Raw genomic sequence first — 18,247 nt, forward strand, 5'->3', positions numbered from 1 at the left:
CTGTAGCGCACTTCAAACAATAGTTTTAAGTTTGCTTTTCCAAACACACACACACACACACTCTTGGGGTCCCAAAGCAGCTTCACACACCACACTTCTTTGAAATAGGGACATCGGTCTGGCAATAATGCAATTCATAATGAAGCTAAACAGTGATCAGAATATTGTAGGACTGCTGACTCAGGGACCCACCTTGTGACCTTAAGCAAAATGCTCAAATCTGGGGATCTTAAGAGGGAAAAATCTCAAGTCCAACAGCAAAGCTCAAAGAAAGAACACCAAAATTCAGAAAACAAATTAGAGAACCTATGATTACAACATCAGGGAAGTTTAAGACTATTAATCTTATCTAAATCCAGAAACTGCCTTGGTTAGTATCCTAAATTTTTGTGGCTAATTTAATGATTTTTCTCTTTCCCCCACCCTATCCTTTTCTTCTATCGATATATAAATATTTGGCTTCAGGTTTAAAAAAGTCTTCCTTTAACTGAGATTAAAAAGTTTCATTTCACTAAGTGGCTATCTGTTTCATGAAGGTTTCTGATGAAAATAATCGCATCTGTGATTCCTTTTTTCTTTGATTATTATATGTCTTCACAACACTTAAGATGTGCCTTTAAATAATCTGAGATTAGAAAACAAATTACATTGTTCATATTCTTAACAAAATAATACATCAGGAATTTCTGGAGTGGTCATCAAAAATTTACATTTTATAACTGGATTTCTTCTAAATTTTATCCTTTTTTTTTAATTTTTTTTATTTTTTTAAATTTTATCCTTTTAAAGGTACATGTTAAATTTGCTTTCCAGTTAAGTTTAAGAATGAAAGACATTTGTGCAATGTCTTAATCAAATTTTTATTAATAGCGAAAGATTTCCAACAAAAACTATTCCTTGTCGAAACTATCTAAATAATTGATGACAATGTAAATAAAATGTATTTGCACAAAATACATACAGAGGTATCATAAATGTAGTCTGAACATAAATCAAAATATTATCTGAGGCTTTTTTCTGATTGAAGCTAGAGAAGTATATTACTTACCTATTAGAAATCTATTTATAAAATTAACTATATTTTGCCAAATCATCAAAGAAAGGAAAAAAGTTATTTTTGATAACTATCCTATTGAATCCTAGTTTACAAACTTTTCTTCTAAAAAAATACAAACAATCTGGAAGAGGCACAACAAAACAAAAGATGATTATGGACAATAATGATGACAGTGACAGAAATAACATATTCCAAATGGACAAAGTTTAAAAGGCCAAATTCATGTACTCTTTAAATGCTACAGTCACCAGTTAGGCATGTACCAAATTAAGTATAATAAAAAAAGGTATAATCAGTGTATGCAGCTGTTTTCTCACTTTGAAGTAACAATTACACAAGAAAAAGCATGGCTATTTGTGTGTTTATTTTCTAGATTCAGTAGGGTAGAGTATGAAACAATTTACTGATATCTTTCAAAAGTCAAAGGAATAAGAATAGAAATTGTTAAAATGCATCGAGATAAGAATATGTAATACTTTGTTATAATTTTATTTTCAAAGGCAGTGCAATTCAAAAAGAAAATACTGTCTTTGGTTTTATTTTACCTGCTCTTTCAAGAGTCTAATAACTGCAAAAACACTTTTCAGAGTGACAGTAATAAAATAGCTGTTGACAAAAAAATTAACGGTCATTTATATGAACGCTTTCCAAAGTACCTGATGTACAAATATTAAAAGCAAATTACTTAAAAATAAAACATATTTGGTACTGTGTATTAAAAGGCTTTACAATGGTCATATTTTTGACCCTGAAATTTCACTTCCCAGGATCTTTCCTAAATAAATAAATCAATGTGCAAAGATGTACATACATATTCGTTACACCATTGTTTGATAATTGCAAAGGCCAGGGAAAAGAAACTCCAAATGTCCAAAATAAGGGATTAGTTAACTGCATTTATGGTGTATCTACAGAATATTATACACTCACAAAAAACGATGAGAACAGTGTGCATGTGCATTCACATATATAAATTATATAAAATAAAGATACTGCAATTAGTAATTATAAAACACTAAACGGTGAATATGGTACTATAGTTTGTAGTTTAAAAAACCATATATATTCATAAAAACATATATGCACAAAATTGACAAAAAAGACAAAGACATGGAGTGAAAAAGATTTAAGATTTACACAGCAGAGTAGTTATCAGTTATCACTGGTTATTAGAAGTTAGTATAAGTGCTTTTGGTTTTTTATTTGGGTTAATATATAGTTTATAAAGTATCCACAATGATTATACATTATACAGAAAAAATATTTTAGAAACACACAGAATATGATGCTTATGTGAACAAGGACAAATTATTCAGTTTGAAAACCTTATATTTTTGTCATGATCTGATAGAATGCTTTGGAAATAAATGTTAAATAATTTTTAAGATGCAAATATGCAACTATTCATTATTTAATTTATCTTAGGGACATATATTTGTTAAATAAAAGCTGTGGGTGTACTGATTAAAAGTGGTACACAGTAAGAAATACTTCCAAACGCAATAAAGCGCAGATCTTTCCAATTTTTATGAATGTTAATACAAAAAATGATCTGACATGTTTTTAAATTTTCCGTATTAGTTTTTTCAAGTGTAGGACTTAAGAAACTATGCAACAAATATTAAAGAAGTTACTTTAAAATGATTTCTTCACAGTCACTTGCCTGTAATGAATTTTCTCATATTTTTAGACAAAAACTTTATCATATACTAGAACCACATAAAAAGTACACTTTTGTTAGCTAAATTATTTGTTAAAAGAGATGTAATGAAGGGAATAACAAATATTGGAACACATTAAATTGAGAAAAAGTATGGAAATAAATATCGTGAAAAAATTAAAAATTATGCACCAGATTATTTTGTATTACTACTAGGGCAAATAGAAGCATTTTCTTTTAAAGTGTAAATAAACTTAGTCTTAACTGTGCAACTAAGATACACAATTTTGAGGAATAATTATTTCCAAATCAATCAGTTTTGAGGATTTTTCTACTGTTGTCACTAGGAAATAACACATTTGGAATGAAAGAAAATATAATTTATTTTTCTTATAATGTGTTGACTTATTTGCTCCTAGGAATGCAGGAAAACTGAACTTCATAGTTGCCTAAGTAAAATGTGGAATTAAATGAAACATAAGAGTTATGGAAACTTATAAACTGTTGTCCTACTGTGAGGTTCATAGTTATGGGCTATAGTCTTTTGAATTATGTTCTAAACCTTTATGATCTGTTTTAGATACTTAGGTTACCTGTGTATCTGTATTCTGTTTCTCTATTAACTCTCTGCCATATTCATTAAATAATACTTCAAAGTAGATGTTATAGATAAATTTCAGACTCCTTTCACTATAGTCAAAAGAAACTAATATGCAAACTACTTTAGGACATAAGTTATAAGGAGTGATCTAGTGATCTCAGGAAACAGAGTATGTCTACTTTTGACATCTACATTCAGTGAACAGACTTACTGAGATTTTATTATTCAGAAGACTTGGATTTTAGCACCATTTTAGGTTTCAACATGTAAAATCAGGATGTACTTGGGATCACGGTGGAAGATCAGGGTTTTGTCCATGGAGAGTGCAGAGGAGGTAATCATCACAGAGTTGATAGGGCTTTGGAATTGCCCAGATTTAGGGTAATGAGTATATTTATGATACATAGGATTGAAGAAAATCTTAAAAACAGCACTGGTTTAGAAGGTGAGAGTCAAGACTTTGGTTTGAGTCTTAATTTCATGAGCCCTATAACTGCAAGCACTTCATTTCACCCTTCTGAGCATAAAGTTCATCATCTGTAAAATGAATAATTTTGGACCAGATACTCATTATGATTCCTTCTGCTCTACAACTCTCTGGTTAGTTAATTCTGAAGGCAAATGATGCTTGTTTGTTCTTTCATATTGTAATACCTACTTCATCAATATAGATAATGTAAAGTGTACTAGAAATTCTTGCTCTATTTGTCCTGGTATTGCATTCATTAAAATTTCCTTTATAGAATGTGTGTATGCATGTGTGTGTGTGTGTGTGTGTGCATGTGTGTGTGTGTGTGTGTACAGAGGCAGGGAGAGGAATGGGATGAAGGAAGAAGGGAGGGAAGGAGAAAGGCAAAGAAAGAGGAAGGGAGGGAAAGAGAAAGAGAAAATTGAAAAGCTCATTAAACCAGGAACTTTGCCCAAGAAAAAAATCATAAAGGTGATCTAATCTAGAAGCATCTTTTAGACTAGCTAAAGTGTAACTGTTTCACCTACATATTGATACATTTGTCGCAGGGTGTACAGTGGCATCTTTAGGAGAAAATGTTTAGCAACCTTCTAATAACTTAATTATTTTAAACTTGTTAGTCACAATTCCTATATCTTTAAAATAACCTTTAGTTCAGAGGATAAACTAAATTTTAAAATGAAAGCCCCTCAGAGAAGGAATGCAATGATTATCATTAAAATTGCTTTTAAGAAAAAATGCAATAACCATTGATAAAAGATAAAAACATGAGTCAGATTCATCAGGTTAATAAACTATTTCTCATATGTGTTCAGCACTTTGGAATGTTCTGACTTTTCCCTGATAGCTAAAATCTACATTAAGGAAGAGATAATCCACAGTGTAGCACATATTATTACCATGCGTATGACTTGTCTCCTATTGTGTTTTGGTATGACACAATTATCACAGACCACTGTGTCCCACATCTGGGGCCTAATTAACATATCCTTAAGATATATTTCAACTACATCCACTCTTTACACACATCAAAAGATTGCACAGAAGATACGAAAGGAGCATAATAAAGAAATTTAAATGCATCTTTACATTTGTTTGTTTAGAAACAAACAGAAATTTAAATATACTTAGAAATACTGACAGTTAATGTAAAAATCATGAAAAAATAAAAATATCCATCATATAAAAACTGGGATAAGACCTATGCTGGAAAAGAGACCCATATAATTTTTCTTATGTATATTAGTGTGGCAATTAATAATAAATCTATATATGCCCTTCAATGAAGTATTTAGATATATGGCTTTCAAGTAGTACTTGTGCTTGGACATCAAGCTGTATTTCTTTCTCCAAGGATGCTAATATTGATTACTATTGGCCAGTGGTACAGGAATGACTATACAGAGCAACTAATGTTACATAGTATAGCACTCCCTCAGAATTCAAAGAAGTGCATCCTAAATATTTCAAGAATAGGGACATTTTACAAAGCTTTCCTGTTCAATACTGAGAAGAAAGAGGAATAAAATTTAGATGAGATCACTCAGAGAAAGAAGGATGAGGATCAGATGAAGAGGCATCAGGAGAGACTAACCTAAGTTAAGAGACTGAAATGAATTTCATTCAACTTTCCAAATACCCACATGGTAATATCAGTTGCACTGAGGATCCTTAAGTAAAACTGCAAATTGGATTGAGTTGGTCACCACTGACATTAGTGTTCCCTTTCTGAATTCCTCTCTTCCTGCTCTCCTCTTCCTAGACCTCTAGTATTGTTCTTTCATGTTGTTCGCCATAAAGTGTCCCCTCTTGCATTCTCCACCTTGTCACAGATAAAGTGCCCATTTCCTGAGGTTAAGGGCATGGATTCTGGCACCAAATCTGATTCCTTCAGTTTAAATTCCAGCTTTAAATGACTGGAGTAAGTTATTTAACTGATCCGTATCTGAATTTTTCAATTTATAAACTAGAATTAAAAAGAGTATTTACAAAGGGTGGGAAACTCAGTTATGGATTAAAATAATTTATACTACAGTGACTTAAAATTATCCAAAATGTTGACAGCATTTCTGAAATCTGTGATTGAGGAAATGCAAAGTTCAAATTGGTTTTGATCACTGAGTCCTAGTTTTGCAACTACTCCAAGCCCAAACCCTCCCAATCCCCTTGTCTGAGCTAGTTCTTACACTGGGTCTCCCAAGAGTAAAATCTATAGTATGTGGAATTAACTTCCAAGTCATCAATTATTCATCACCATTCCAAGTTTGGTAAGTGGGGCCCACCGTATCTAGTATAAAAACAATGGATTTTTACATGATGTGAGCATTTGTGCCTGTATAAGTGAGCCTTATATATTTGCGCTATAAAGTTAGAATACCCAAATGTAGAGAGCCTCTTACTGTATCTCCAATACTGAGTCAAGTGCAATATGTTATCTGGTTACTGCTGGTTCCTTCTTATTTCATGGTGACTTTACTCAAAGAAAAACGTTATCATTGAGTACTGTAGTTAAGTCTGATATTATGAAACTTATGTCTCAAAGGTTCCCCCAAATGTCATATTTGCCAAACCCAGTGATCATTCCTCAGAACCATTCTACTGGCCCTCACTGCAGCATTTGATATAATTACGACACTATCCTTGACATTCTCTCCTTCAACAGTTTGGCCCTGCACTTTAATGCCACTCCTTAGTTCACTCTTTACCAGACATTGTGTTGGCTCATCTTTCTCAGTCCATCTTACAAATACATGCATTTCCTAAAGTTTTATTCTATCCCTGAGTGATTCTGTCTAAATCCACAGCTTCAACTGTCACTTCAATGATGAGGGTTCCTACCTTCACCTTTCCTGTAACCCTAAGATTCACATTTCTGGTTATCTCCTAAATGCACCTAAAATCCCCCATCAGCACCTAAAACTCAGCTTGTCCCGAACAAGTTAAAGTTACTTCTCATGTCTGCTCTTCCTTTAGTTATCAGTAAATGTCTAAAGTATCCAGAATCTATTTCTTTGTTAATTGCCTTGCTTGTTCTTGATCTTTCTTGGTTAACTGACCACTGCTTTAGACTCAAAGCTTTAGTCCTTTCTTGGTTTCCCAGCTCATCCACTGTAGTCATCTCTTCTCTCTGAAGCTGTAGGTCAACCCTATCCACTACCATGCTCTGTTTTGGGGTGGGACTTGGCTCTTAATTGCTTGAGTTGTGTTAGATTAAGTAAGTTTTTCTATTAGCATATATTTAGTACTGTTTGAGTAATATATTAAAATTCATTTTAACTTTGTATATTTTCAATAATTTTTAAAGTCAGATTTATTAAGGCATAATTTACAAAAATTAATATTCACACTACTTAGGTACAAAGGTCTATGACATTTGATAAATACATATAGTCATGCAGCCTTGCTGCAATCAAGCTACAGAGTATTTCTGTCACCCTAAAACGTTCCCTGGTGTAGCTTTGCTGTCAGTCCTCTCTCTGCCAGCTCAGATAACCACTGATCAGATTTTGATCTAGCTTTTAATTTTTCTTCAATAATGTTTTTAGACTAAAATTTTATTTGATCAAGGCATAGCAAATGAAATGTAACAACGCTTTTAAAAATACACAGTTAAAATCTTGCATTCTAGAACTTGATACTAATGTTCTGGCACAATTAAGTTCTTAACAATGATAGTAATACTCTGTACATGCCAGGAATTGTGTTGAGAGCTTTGCATGCATTATAATTATGTTACTCAATCAACACAGCTGTTTGTGGTAGGACTTATTATTTTTTCAATTTTACTCATTAGAAAATTTGTAAGGTGGCTGACATTGGTTTGTTCTCCAAAACTTATAATCTGAAATATTTAGTCATGAAATGACTCTCTCTCTCTCTCTCAACACACCACTCTCAACTCTTGTTTAATTCTTTTTTCTTCCCAATGTTCTCCCTTTTAAAACTTCCCTTTTTCGTTTCTAGCTGCATCTCCTCTTTGGCTAATTTTCTTTTTTGGCAATGCTTCTTCAACTTATTTCCCTATGAGCCCAGTCTTAACCTGTGATATAGTCATTTTTAATCTGTAATCTTCCTTTTAGAGATTCCTTCTGATTCTCATCCCTTAATTTGAATTGGTCTATCAACTTCCTTCACACTCTGCATGACCTTATAATCTATGACTAGGTTCTTCCCATCAGCTGCATCATGTAAATAATTAATGCAATACTTCTATTTATTGTCTTTCATTTTCCATTAAACTTTGCCTTTCCCATTATTAGTTCCCTTCCTCATCCCTACCCTCACATCCCACACCCCATCTCCTCAAGCCTTCAAGCAGGCTGATAAAAGAAACTACCATCTGTCAAGTCACATCTTTCTCTTCAGTTAAATTATAACCTAATTTACATTCCCTTGGCAATTATCTCCAATATATTCATGCCAACTTACCCTTTTTTATATTAAACCTATTTATTGCTCATGCCAACCCATTTATATTACAATATTTTTATAGATATTAAAATATAGACCTTTAAACAAGCAAAGAGGAAGAAAGTGATCTGAAAACAATCATGATGTGCTTTTACCATGATTTATGAATATTCAGCAAGTATTGTGTATATGTTAATACTTATTAAATAACTTGCTTACTAACTTGGCTTAACAATATGTACACTTTCCTTTCAACTGAAATAATTTCAAAAAAATATATTTTAACCATAACTACCATCCAGAGCTATACTTTCTTCATTCATCTGTCTGGAAACCTGAAATATTTAAAACTCATCTGCCACTGACATTTAAATGCCTTTTCAGAAAAATATTTTACAGCAAAAATAATTCTTCTCTTCTGAAATTTAAATGCCCTTATTTTACCTTTTGTTTATTGATCTTAATTACATATGTATCTCCTGGCTCCTTTACATAGTTGGGTTCTTCTTATTCTTCTGGTTTAGTGCAGATATTACTTCTTCAGTCCAGACTTCCTGGATTACTCCATTTAAAATAACCTCTTCCTCATTCCAGTTGCACTAGGTTACATAAGTGCTTTTAATAGACCTTATAACTATCTAAAATTATGGAATTTAGTGACCATTAATCCTCCCAAAAATATAATTTTCACAATGGGAGAGACCTTGTCTGCTGTTGTCATTGTTATATCCCCAGCACCTAGAATAACATCTGACATATAATAAATATTCAGTAGATATTTGTTGAACAATGAATTTTCAGGCTGTGAAATACCTTTATATCACTGGAATAAGAATTTCAGAAATACCTCTCTTTTAATTCAGCCAATTGTGATATATGATAGTTTAATATGCCATTATGATACCTATAGAATTATGCATCTGGCATAGTCAAACTTGAAGATTGTGTATTTTATAAAGGTATCTTAATAACCTCTGCTTTGGATTTTTCTTCCGCTCTTAATAAAGACTAATTATCATTATTTACACAGCAAACCTAGAATTAACTATAATTCTGAGTAGAAAATATATATATTGGTGTTCAAAAAACATTGAGAAGGAATTTGAATAGTTTGAACAATTCATGACATATGTATTTAAAATAATTTTGGCTACCTGTCACACACTTTATGAAAAATTTATCTAATCTTTAAAACAATCTTTCAATCCTATATGAGAAAAGTGGTAGCTCACAGTTTTTTTGTTTATTTTTCTTTTTTTGGCATTTATTTGCTTACTCTTGAAATAGAAATTTTTTCATTTTGGCTGGTCATTTGTTTTTATTCTTCTGAGGATTGAAAGTATATGCATACACACACACACACACACACACAAATTATCAACTCTCTTTTACAAAGAGGAAACTGGAACTTGGAGAGATTATGATGCCTAAGATCACAGAGGCCTTCAAATCTCATACTTTACTGCTACATCAACATTCATGCTTCCTTAATAGGACAATAGAGGATGAAACATTACTTGTTTGACTGTCCTTTAAGTAAAGCATATTTGTTTTTTAAAAATATCTAGAATTAAGTAGTTTGTCTTGTTTCTCGTGCTACAGATGGACAACCAAACTGGTCAATAAGCACAGTCCAATGCCCAGCTCTATTAAAATATTTTTCTCTCCATTTTTAAACAATCCTAGAAGTGGGTATATTATCTGAACTCCTTACTCATTCATTGTTTATGCAGATTATTGGTATATTAAATTTAGATTCAAAACGCTATTGCAAAACCCATGATTTTGCTAATAACAAACATAAATCATAAGTGAAGAGCTAAATAAGTATATCTTTCTGAAAAAATAACCTTTGGTATAATTTGTTTTAGTAGTAATAATTAAAAAGAACTACCATTTTTTGATTATCTAGTATGGACAAAACTCCATGACAAGTTCTTTACAAGTATTACTAGTTTCAATTTTTTTCAAATTACAAAAAATATAGAAATAATTGTTTCTCATTTCTATGTCAATAAAATTAGTTAGATGGTTGGATATGTATCATAATTTATTTACCCATTCCTCCATTACTTACCATTCACGGCAGCATCCTTTTTATTGCTACAAATAATGCTTTAGTGAAACTTGTACATACATTTTTATCTGAATCTCTATTTCCACCATATCAGAATCTGCAAATATTTTTAAGGCCCCTGGTGTATATTTAAAAATTTGCTTTTTAGAAATATTAAATTATGCTGCCACTATTTTACCATACTCTCCCCAGCATTAAAATGCTGTTTTTTTAAGTAGGTAAAACATAGTATCTTTAAAAAAAAAAAAAAAGGCACCTATATGGTTATGAAAAAAATAAAGTATTTTTTATATATTTACTGACCACTGAATTTCTTGTTTAGTGAAATGTCTGTATATGTCTTTTGCCCATTTTTCTATTAGAGTTTTATAGAATATATAATTTGTTCAACAAAGTGATTCAGGTGTTAAGGCTTTTAATACTCTGAGTTGCTGCAAATATGTTTCACAATTTGTTGTTTGCCTTTTAACTTGTTTATGCTGATTTTGATATTTTGAAGTTTATACCTGCCACACTGTAGTCAGATCTCTCTTTTTAAATTTCCTTCACTGCTTTTATTGTTAGAAAGGCATTCTCCCTCCAGAGAAAAGCTCCTTTATGCTTTCATTAAACATAATTAACTCAGTCTCACTGCAGTTCATTTTGTTTAATAGGAAGTATAAGCAAGCAGCCCAAAGTCTCGTCCCTAGTGGGTGACAAAACTTGGTTTAGAATTCAGACCTAAATGGGTTCAATGTTCTTGCTGTTTCTATCCAACTCTCTTGCCTCAGAAGTGATAAAGTTCATTTCTGGTGTAGCAGTCCTGATGCACAAGTTTGTACGACAACTAGCTCCTAAACTGGTAGCCACAAACTAGTATAAGATATGTGTAATGCATAAAACAAAATAAATTAATTTTATCTTTCTATCATATCATGGAAAGGATGCTTACACATCAAAATGCATTGGCTTCAATACAGCGGATTCAAAATAAAAATAGTTTTTTAATATGTTTTATACAATAATAAAATAATAGCTTCACTTGTATAGTGCTTACTATGTACCAGACACTGTTTTTAGGTGCTTTACATATTAAATATTAACTGATTTCATCACTACAAAAGCACTTGGATGTAGCAGTATTCAGTTGGCCAAAAAGTTCGTTTGGTTTTTTCCATAAGATGGCTCTAGTAGCGCTTAGTTGTCTTTAACTTCATTCGAAACAATTCTGTTAGATTTTATTGTGACAGCTGTCATAGCGTGCATTTTAAAAAAACTTCTCAAAATTGGTGAATTTTTGTGTAGCCATTTTAATATTGAAGATGGAAGAAAAAGAGCAACATTTTCCGCATATTATGCTTTATGATTTCAAGAAAGGTAAAAGCACAACCGAAACACAAAAAATGATTTGTGCACTGTCCAGAATTAGTCAACAGAAAATGCATAATCTTCCATCAGTATAATGCAAGACCACATGTTTCTTTGATGACCAGGCAATAACTGTTACAGCTTGGCTGGGAAGTTCTGATTCATCCACTGTATTCACCAGACATTGCATCTTCAGATTTCCATTTATTTAGGTCTTTACAAAATTCTCTTAATGGAAAAAATGTCAATTCCCTGGAAGACTATAAAAGGCACCTGTAACAGTTCTTTGCTCAAAAAGATAAAAAGTTTCGGGAAGATGGAATTATGAAGTTGCCTGAAAAATGGCAGAAGGTAGTGGAACGAAACGGTGAATACATTGTTCAATAAAGTTCTTGGTGAAAATGAAAAATGTGTCTTTTATTTTTACTTAAAAACCGAAGGAACTGTTTGGCCAACCCAATATTATTATCTCCATTTTACAGGTGAGGAATCTGAGGCAGAGAGAGCAACTTTCTCAGGATCACACAGCAAATAAGTGGTGAAACTGACCAGGCAGTCTAGCTGTATAATCTGTGCTTTAATACTGCTTCTCAGACTGTTTCTTATCAGAACAATACTTCCCTCAACACAGATATTCTTATGAAAGAGAGTTAAACTGGACAATTGGCCCAGGTAAAATTGAATGTCATAGTATTGACAGGGCATGAATAATATTTTGAGAATTTAGCAGTAACATCTTACAATCAGGATTAAGTTCTTAATGCAGATGTAATTTTATTTCCATAAAAAATGTAAAAACAATGCATCCTAAACCCCCATTTTAAATATGAGACAGCTGAAACCCGAAGACATTAAATTATGTGTCTGGAATCACAGTTCACTAGCAAGATTAGGGCTAAAACTAGGTCTCCTGACTTCTAATAATCTTTCCAATTTCCTCCACACCACCCCACACAAGGAAGAAATGCTCAAAACCATGTTTATTCCATGTTTGGGTATTCCTATTATTTCAAGATCCAAGAACTTTCTTAACTCTCTTCTCTTATATTTGAGTATTTATAGGCTTTAAAGAATTAAGTATTACACTTTATCAATAGTAGCTTTCATATATGATGTGATGTTTTCATATATATGTACATACACATATTTCATTTGAGACTTTTTGGTTAAAATATCACAATATTACTTAATAAAATGTTAAGCTTAAACTTATATAAAAAATTTCTCGAATCTACTGTGTCTCTCATAACATCTAAGCTACCTAACACAGTATTGAACATAGAGTTGACATTATGTGCCTCCTTATAAACTGAGTGATTCTCATCTTCTGATAAGATTTCAGTGAACTAGGGTTATGGTTTTCATGACTGAGCAATCTTGCACATTTTTTTTTTTTTTTTTTGGCCATACCGCATGTCTTACGGGATCTTAGGTCTCTGACCAGGGATAGAACCCGCATCCTCGGCAGTGAAAAAGCAGAGTCCTAACCACTGGACCGCCAGGGAACTCCCCATGACTGAGCAATCTTGAGTACCTGTGTCTTAGACTTTTGTTAATAATATTAAGTTCATTAAATATAGGATGTAATGAAGAACAGAGAATATCTCTAAAATAATAGAATATGTAACAAGAAGTTTGGTAGTAAATCAATAAGTGAAAATTTGGAGAAATTTCAGTAACAGTTTATATGTGCATTTATATGTATACACATATACACTTATGTTAAACTTCCCCTACAATGAATGTTACTTCTTTTTACCTTTTAGAACATAATGCAAGTAGAACAAAATGTCAAATGAAAGCTCACAGCACTCAAAATATGGTATAGATGCCAAGCAAATATAATAAGAATTGAAGTGAAAATTTGAAATACATACCAATGGACAATATTCAGAATAATCAAAGAAACAAAACAAAAAAGGGAATCATTTTCATGCTAAAAAGAATACTGTGATTGCAATAATTTAGCCCAGACTTTTCTCCAGAGTTCCAGACCCATACATCCAATGACTGCTATTAGATATTTACACTTAAATATTCCAAAGGAACCTCAAACTAACCCATCCCCAAACTGAAGTCTTTATTTTGCACTTAAATATTTGTTCAACCCATATTCCCTGTAAGATAAAATATACCACCATATATCCAAACATTTCAGTCACGCAAGATTATCTTATTCTTCCTTTTCCTTGCATCAGTAATATCCAATCGATAACTGTCTTATAGATTCTACATCTTTAAATAACTTCTCATGTATCAACTGCCTCTATTGATTCAGCCCATTATGATCTCTTAACTGATTTATGCAAATCCTTATAAATGATCTTTCTGCTTATATAGCTCCGCTCCATTTTTTACCTAGTTTCCAAAGTAGTCTTTCTAGAAACAAATATCTGATCATGTCTCTCTCTTGCTTTACACACCTCAATAACTTACACAATCTTCAGAAACCCTCCCCTGCCTTCTTTTGCCTAAACTTGCTTGAAGCCATTTTACCACATTGTTTCCTCTGCCTGTCATATTCTCTACACACAAGGCCAACATATTTCTGGTTTTTAACGTTCAACTCAAGGATCATTGCTTCTGTGAAGTCTTTCTTGAACTAACATCCATACTGCTCAGGTGGAAATAATATCATCCTTTGTGATTCCATTGTAGTCTATATATACATAAATCATGTATGTATAGATTTCTCATAGCACCTATAATATTATTGAGTTTACTTGTTAAACTCACACTAGAAAAAGCCCATGAGGATGGGGGCCATTTTGTGTGTCCTGTTATTTCCAGCACCTAGAACAGTACCACACAGCATGTGCTTAATAAATGTGTTGAATGAATGTTCAAGTTTTAGTCCAAGTGTTACTTCTTTCATGAAGCTTTGTCTGGCCATCTATTTGAAACAAATTTTATTTGACTTTATACCTTTGTAGAATATATTGTTAGAGTCATCCACATTAGCACATAAACACTGCATGTTACCCACATATTTTAACTCCTCTGTGATACTGACAGCTTGTTTAGGGCATGTATTAGGTCTTTAGTATTTTCCATAATCTACCACATTGCTGAACTCAAGATAAAAATAAAATACTTTTAGAATTATGTATTAAAAAGCTGAAAACAAGTTTTAAGCCTAAAATAAATTTAAGTACAAGTTATGATTAATTTGTCAATTTAATCTACCTGACTATATATAAATATACATATATGTGAATCTGGAGTTAGTTACCCAGTTATGGAAAAAAATGCATATACACCTATGACATAAAATTAATCATTTTATTTTTATCCATCTAATTGGAGCAGTTGCTGTTAAAAGTTGAATATACAACTACCTAAAATAAAAATGCCTGCAGATTTAACATTTTGTTAATATAGGAAGAGAATGAAAAATTATAAAATAAGTAAAAAACAGTAAAAAATTTCTAAGGCAAGTTAGATAAATGAAAAATAACAAAGAAAAGCAGTAGAAGAGACAGACCTGCATGTCTTCTCCTTGTGGAGTCCACTTCTTCTGTGATCACATCGTGTAATGGACAGACATAGACAAAGGAGATGGATGTGAGTGGATATACTCAAAAGGTAAAAAGTGACACTGAAGGAAAGGGCCTCAAATCATTTTGAGAAAAGATCCTGTGCACAGTTGTAGGGAAGATATAATCATATACATACCATATTAAAAGAAAAAAAATATGGAAGAACTGATGGTGAACTGGTTAAGCCACTATGGGTTAGCAGGATCAGAAAAATAAAGTTAGTGTAGAAATAAAGAGGATTCAAAAGTTTACAATTATTTATGGACAGCCAATCCTGAACAGTGATGCTGAAGAAAGATACCATTAGTAAAAACAACATTACTTGTATGACCATATTGTTTAAGATGTTACCGAGTCCATTTAAGATCTGTGAAAATGCTTTTAGAATTTTTACTTATCATTGAAAGGAAAGAACTTAATCAAATCATCTTAAAAAGAGCAACAAAAATAGCTTGAGCAGACTTCTGTGCCTTTTAAGTTTCCTAAATTGATGAGTACATACATGAAAATAAGTATGACCAATAGGCCAATAATTCATTGAGTTACTTCAGTACAGAAAAATATTATTATAAAAATATTCTAGAGAGTAACAAATATAATAAAACTCATATAAAAAAGAGTAGCTGAAATATATGGCTTTATTTAAATATTAGAGATTCAAGTTAATCTTCAACTTAGACAAATTTTCTTTGATCATATTCCCTTATGAGGCTTACTTATTCAGAAAATTCTTACAGACACCACATAACAGATCATTGATGTTTCCATTTAAATTTGCCCATCCAAGTCCAACATCTACTATAACAGATACAGCACATATTTTGGAAACACTTCTTTACGCATTGGTAGTGGAGAAGTTCAGAAGACATTTTATACAGTGATTAAGCAGGAAATGTCTGCTAAACTGAGCATTCTAAGAAAACTTTTTTCCAAAAGATATTAATGAGTTAGTATTAGTATGACTGATACAGATAAACAATGTAACACAAAACCAAAATGTCCTATTTTAATTACCTTCTTAGCTTCAAATTAGGTATTACAAAGTTCTTAATTCAAAACACCACATTCATTTCTGCAATACTTGTATCATAGTTTCTGAGCGATTTATAGAAAAACATGTTATACCAAAATATATTTGGAACATTGATATATTGAAATGATAACTCTTGAGAGAAATCTTTCCAATAACAAGTTTATCTCTTTCTCTGAATAGTGAGAAAATGAAAATTTTCCACTAGGAAAGAAGGGCTGAGATATCCAAAACTTTTTTTCTAAGAGAAAAGAGAAATCCTAGTATGTATTATAGAGAACTGAAAAAAAAATGACACATTTTGAAACTTAACAATGTCATTTTGATTATTACGTGAGCACACCTTTGACCCGTTCAAAATTAGACAGTAAATCTCATCACGATTATATTACAAACTAGACTTTGCCAATAGGATCGACCACTAGAAAAGTATTATCCTCCTGAAATGTACTCCTACATTAACATGCTATATGCCATATTTTCTTTTGCATCCCCAGTCCACCCATTTCTCAAAGAAGATAAAATAGAAAAATCTGAGATATATTAATATCATAGGTTAATGCTGAATTGTATCATATTTTGCATTATTTTTTATAGGCAAAACTTCCCTATATACATATTTACCACACTACTAACGAAGTTTCCACACATGTTAAATTGAAGTTGGTATGAATTGGATGAAATAACTGCTTAAGTATATTCTACCTCTAAGAAAACATTTTATTTTTTTGCAGAAAACATAAAAACATAAATAAATATCCTTTCACTACCTAGTATTTTCCTGTATCTTGACTATTTTATAATGGCACTGAGGCAATATTTTTCATGTTATATGGATTCAAAACATTCAAATTTCTTTCCAACCCATTTATTAATTTATTATAGAGAATAACTGAAGCACATAGAGTTCAAGTGACTTACCCAAGGTCATAAAACAAGTTCAATGGCAGACAGAAATAGAACAGAGGTCTCCTGATTACCAGGTCAAATTTCTTTCTACTAGATGCTATATGACCCAATAAAAACATGTGAAATAAAAAGTCTAGTAAGGGAAAAAAATCTTTTTATGTTGATACCTGAACTGGACATTTTATTACATAGTATTAATTAGAACGTTTTTAAAAAGAGGTACATGGTACAACTATGCAAGTAATTCACCAATACTTTTTACTCTTGTGAGGAATATGTAACTTAGCACCAACAATTTAATTGTTTTTAGAAAATAATACAAAATTTATATTTTAGAAAAGGATGAAAATGAAAGATTTTGACCAGGATCTCACTGTTAACTGAAAGTGCCCATTAAATCATTTTTCCATCACTTATGTGAATATGATCCATTAATAAATAGATCATAATTATTCTTACATAAAAAATCACTTAACTTTAATTAGCAGATAGAATACTAATTTAAATCATAAAATTTCAATGTATAACTTTCAATTATACCAAATATATCAAAAAAATTTTTGACTTTCTTTTCTTCTTTGTGGTTACAGTTTTTAATATATACTATTTGTATTAAACCAGCCACATTTAAAAAGAGAAACTATACCCTTTAAATAGTTAGGTCTTATTTAAATGACAATAAACTATAAAAACTTATTTCATATATATTATTGTAATGAGTTGCAGACTTCAGTGAACCTTGAAGGAGGTAAGAGTACCCCCTTCACTCTTCCTATCTCCCTAATTTTCCTTTAATCGTCACTTTGCCACAGTCAAACATTCTACTTTCAGTGCTGTTAATGGCAGTTCTAATGAGAAATCTTTCCAACACTTCATTTAACCAATAACCAGTTAGAGTGATTAAAGATAGTAAAAGTATACCCTCTCTTAGGTGTCTATTACTGTCACAACTATGGCTGGATCTTAGTTTCAGATTTAGAAAATATAAAAACTTTGTAATAAGAGTGTACAGTATCTGGGGGAGGTTCATTACATCACGTGAGCTAACAAAAGAGAAATAAAATATTTTCATATACTACACTGAAAGACATTAATAAAATATAATGAATAACTCATAAATATCATTTATGGTAATTATTTTGGTAAAA

General features: G+C 31.5%; 1 protein-coding gene across 14 annotated transcripts in view; it reads right to left on the reverse strand.

Moving 5' to 3' along the window:
• RIMS2 (regulating synaptic membrane exocytosis 2) overlaps nucleotides 1-18,247 on the reverse strand; it is a 605,377-nt gene that overhangs the window by 162,485 nt on the left and 424,645 nt on the right. For 4 of the 14 annotated variants that reach the window (XM_057532000.1, XM_057531999.1, XM_057531988.1 and 1 more), the window contains one exon: nucleotides 15,106-15,138. The exons of the other annotated variants lie outside the window; for them this stretch is intronic. In XM_057532000.1, the coding sequence (XP_057387983.1) occupies nucleotides 15,106-15,138 (33 nt within the window). The remainder of the gene's footprint in view (nucleotides 1-15,105; nucleotides 15,139-18,247) is intronic. 14 annotated transcript variants of the gene reach the window in all.

This window comes from Balaenoptera acutorostrata, chromosome 17, assembly GCF_949987535.1.
Source record: "Balaenoptera acutorostrata chromosome 17, mBalAcu1.1, whole genome shotgun sequence".
NCBI classification, from domain to species: domain Eukaryota; kingdom Metazoa; phylum Chordata; class Mammalia; order Artiodactyla; family Balaenopteridae; genus Balaenoptera; species Balaenoptera acutorostrata.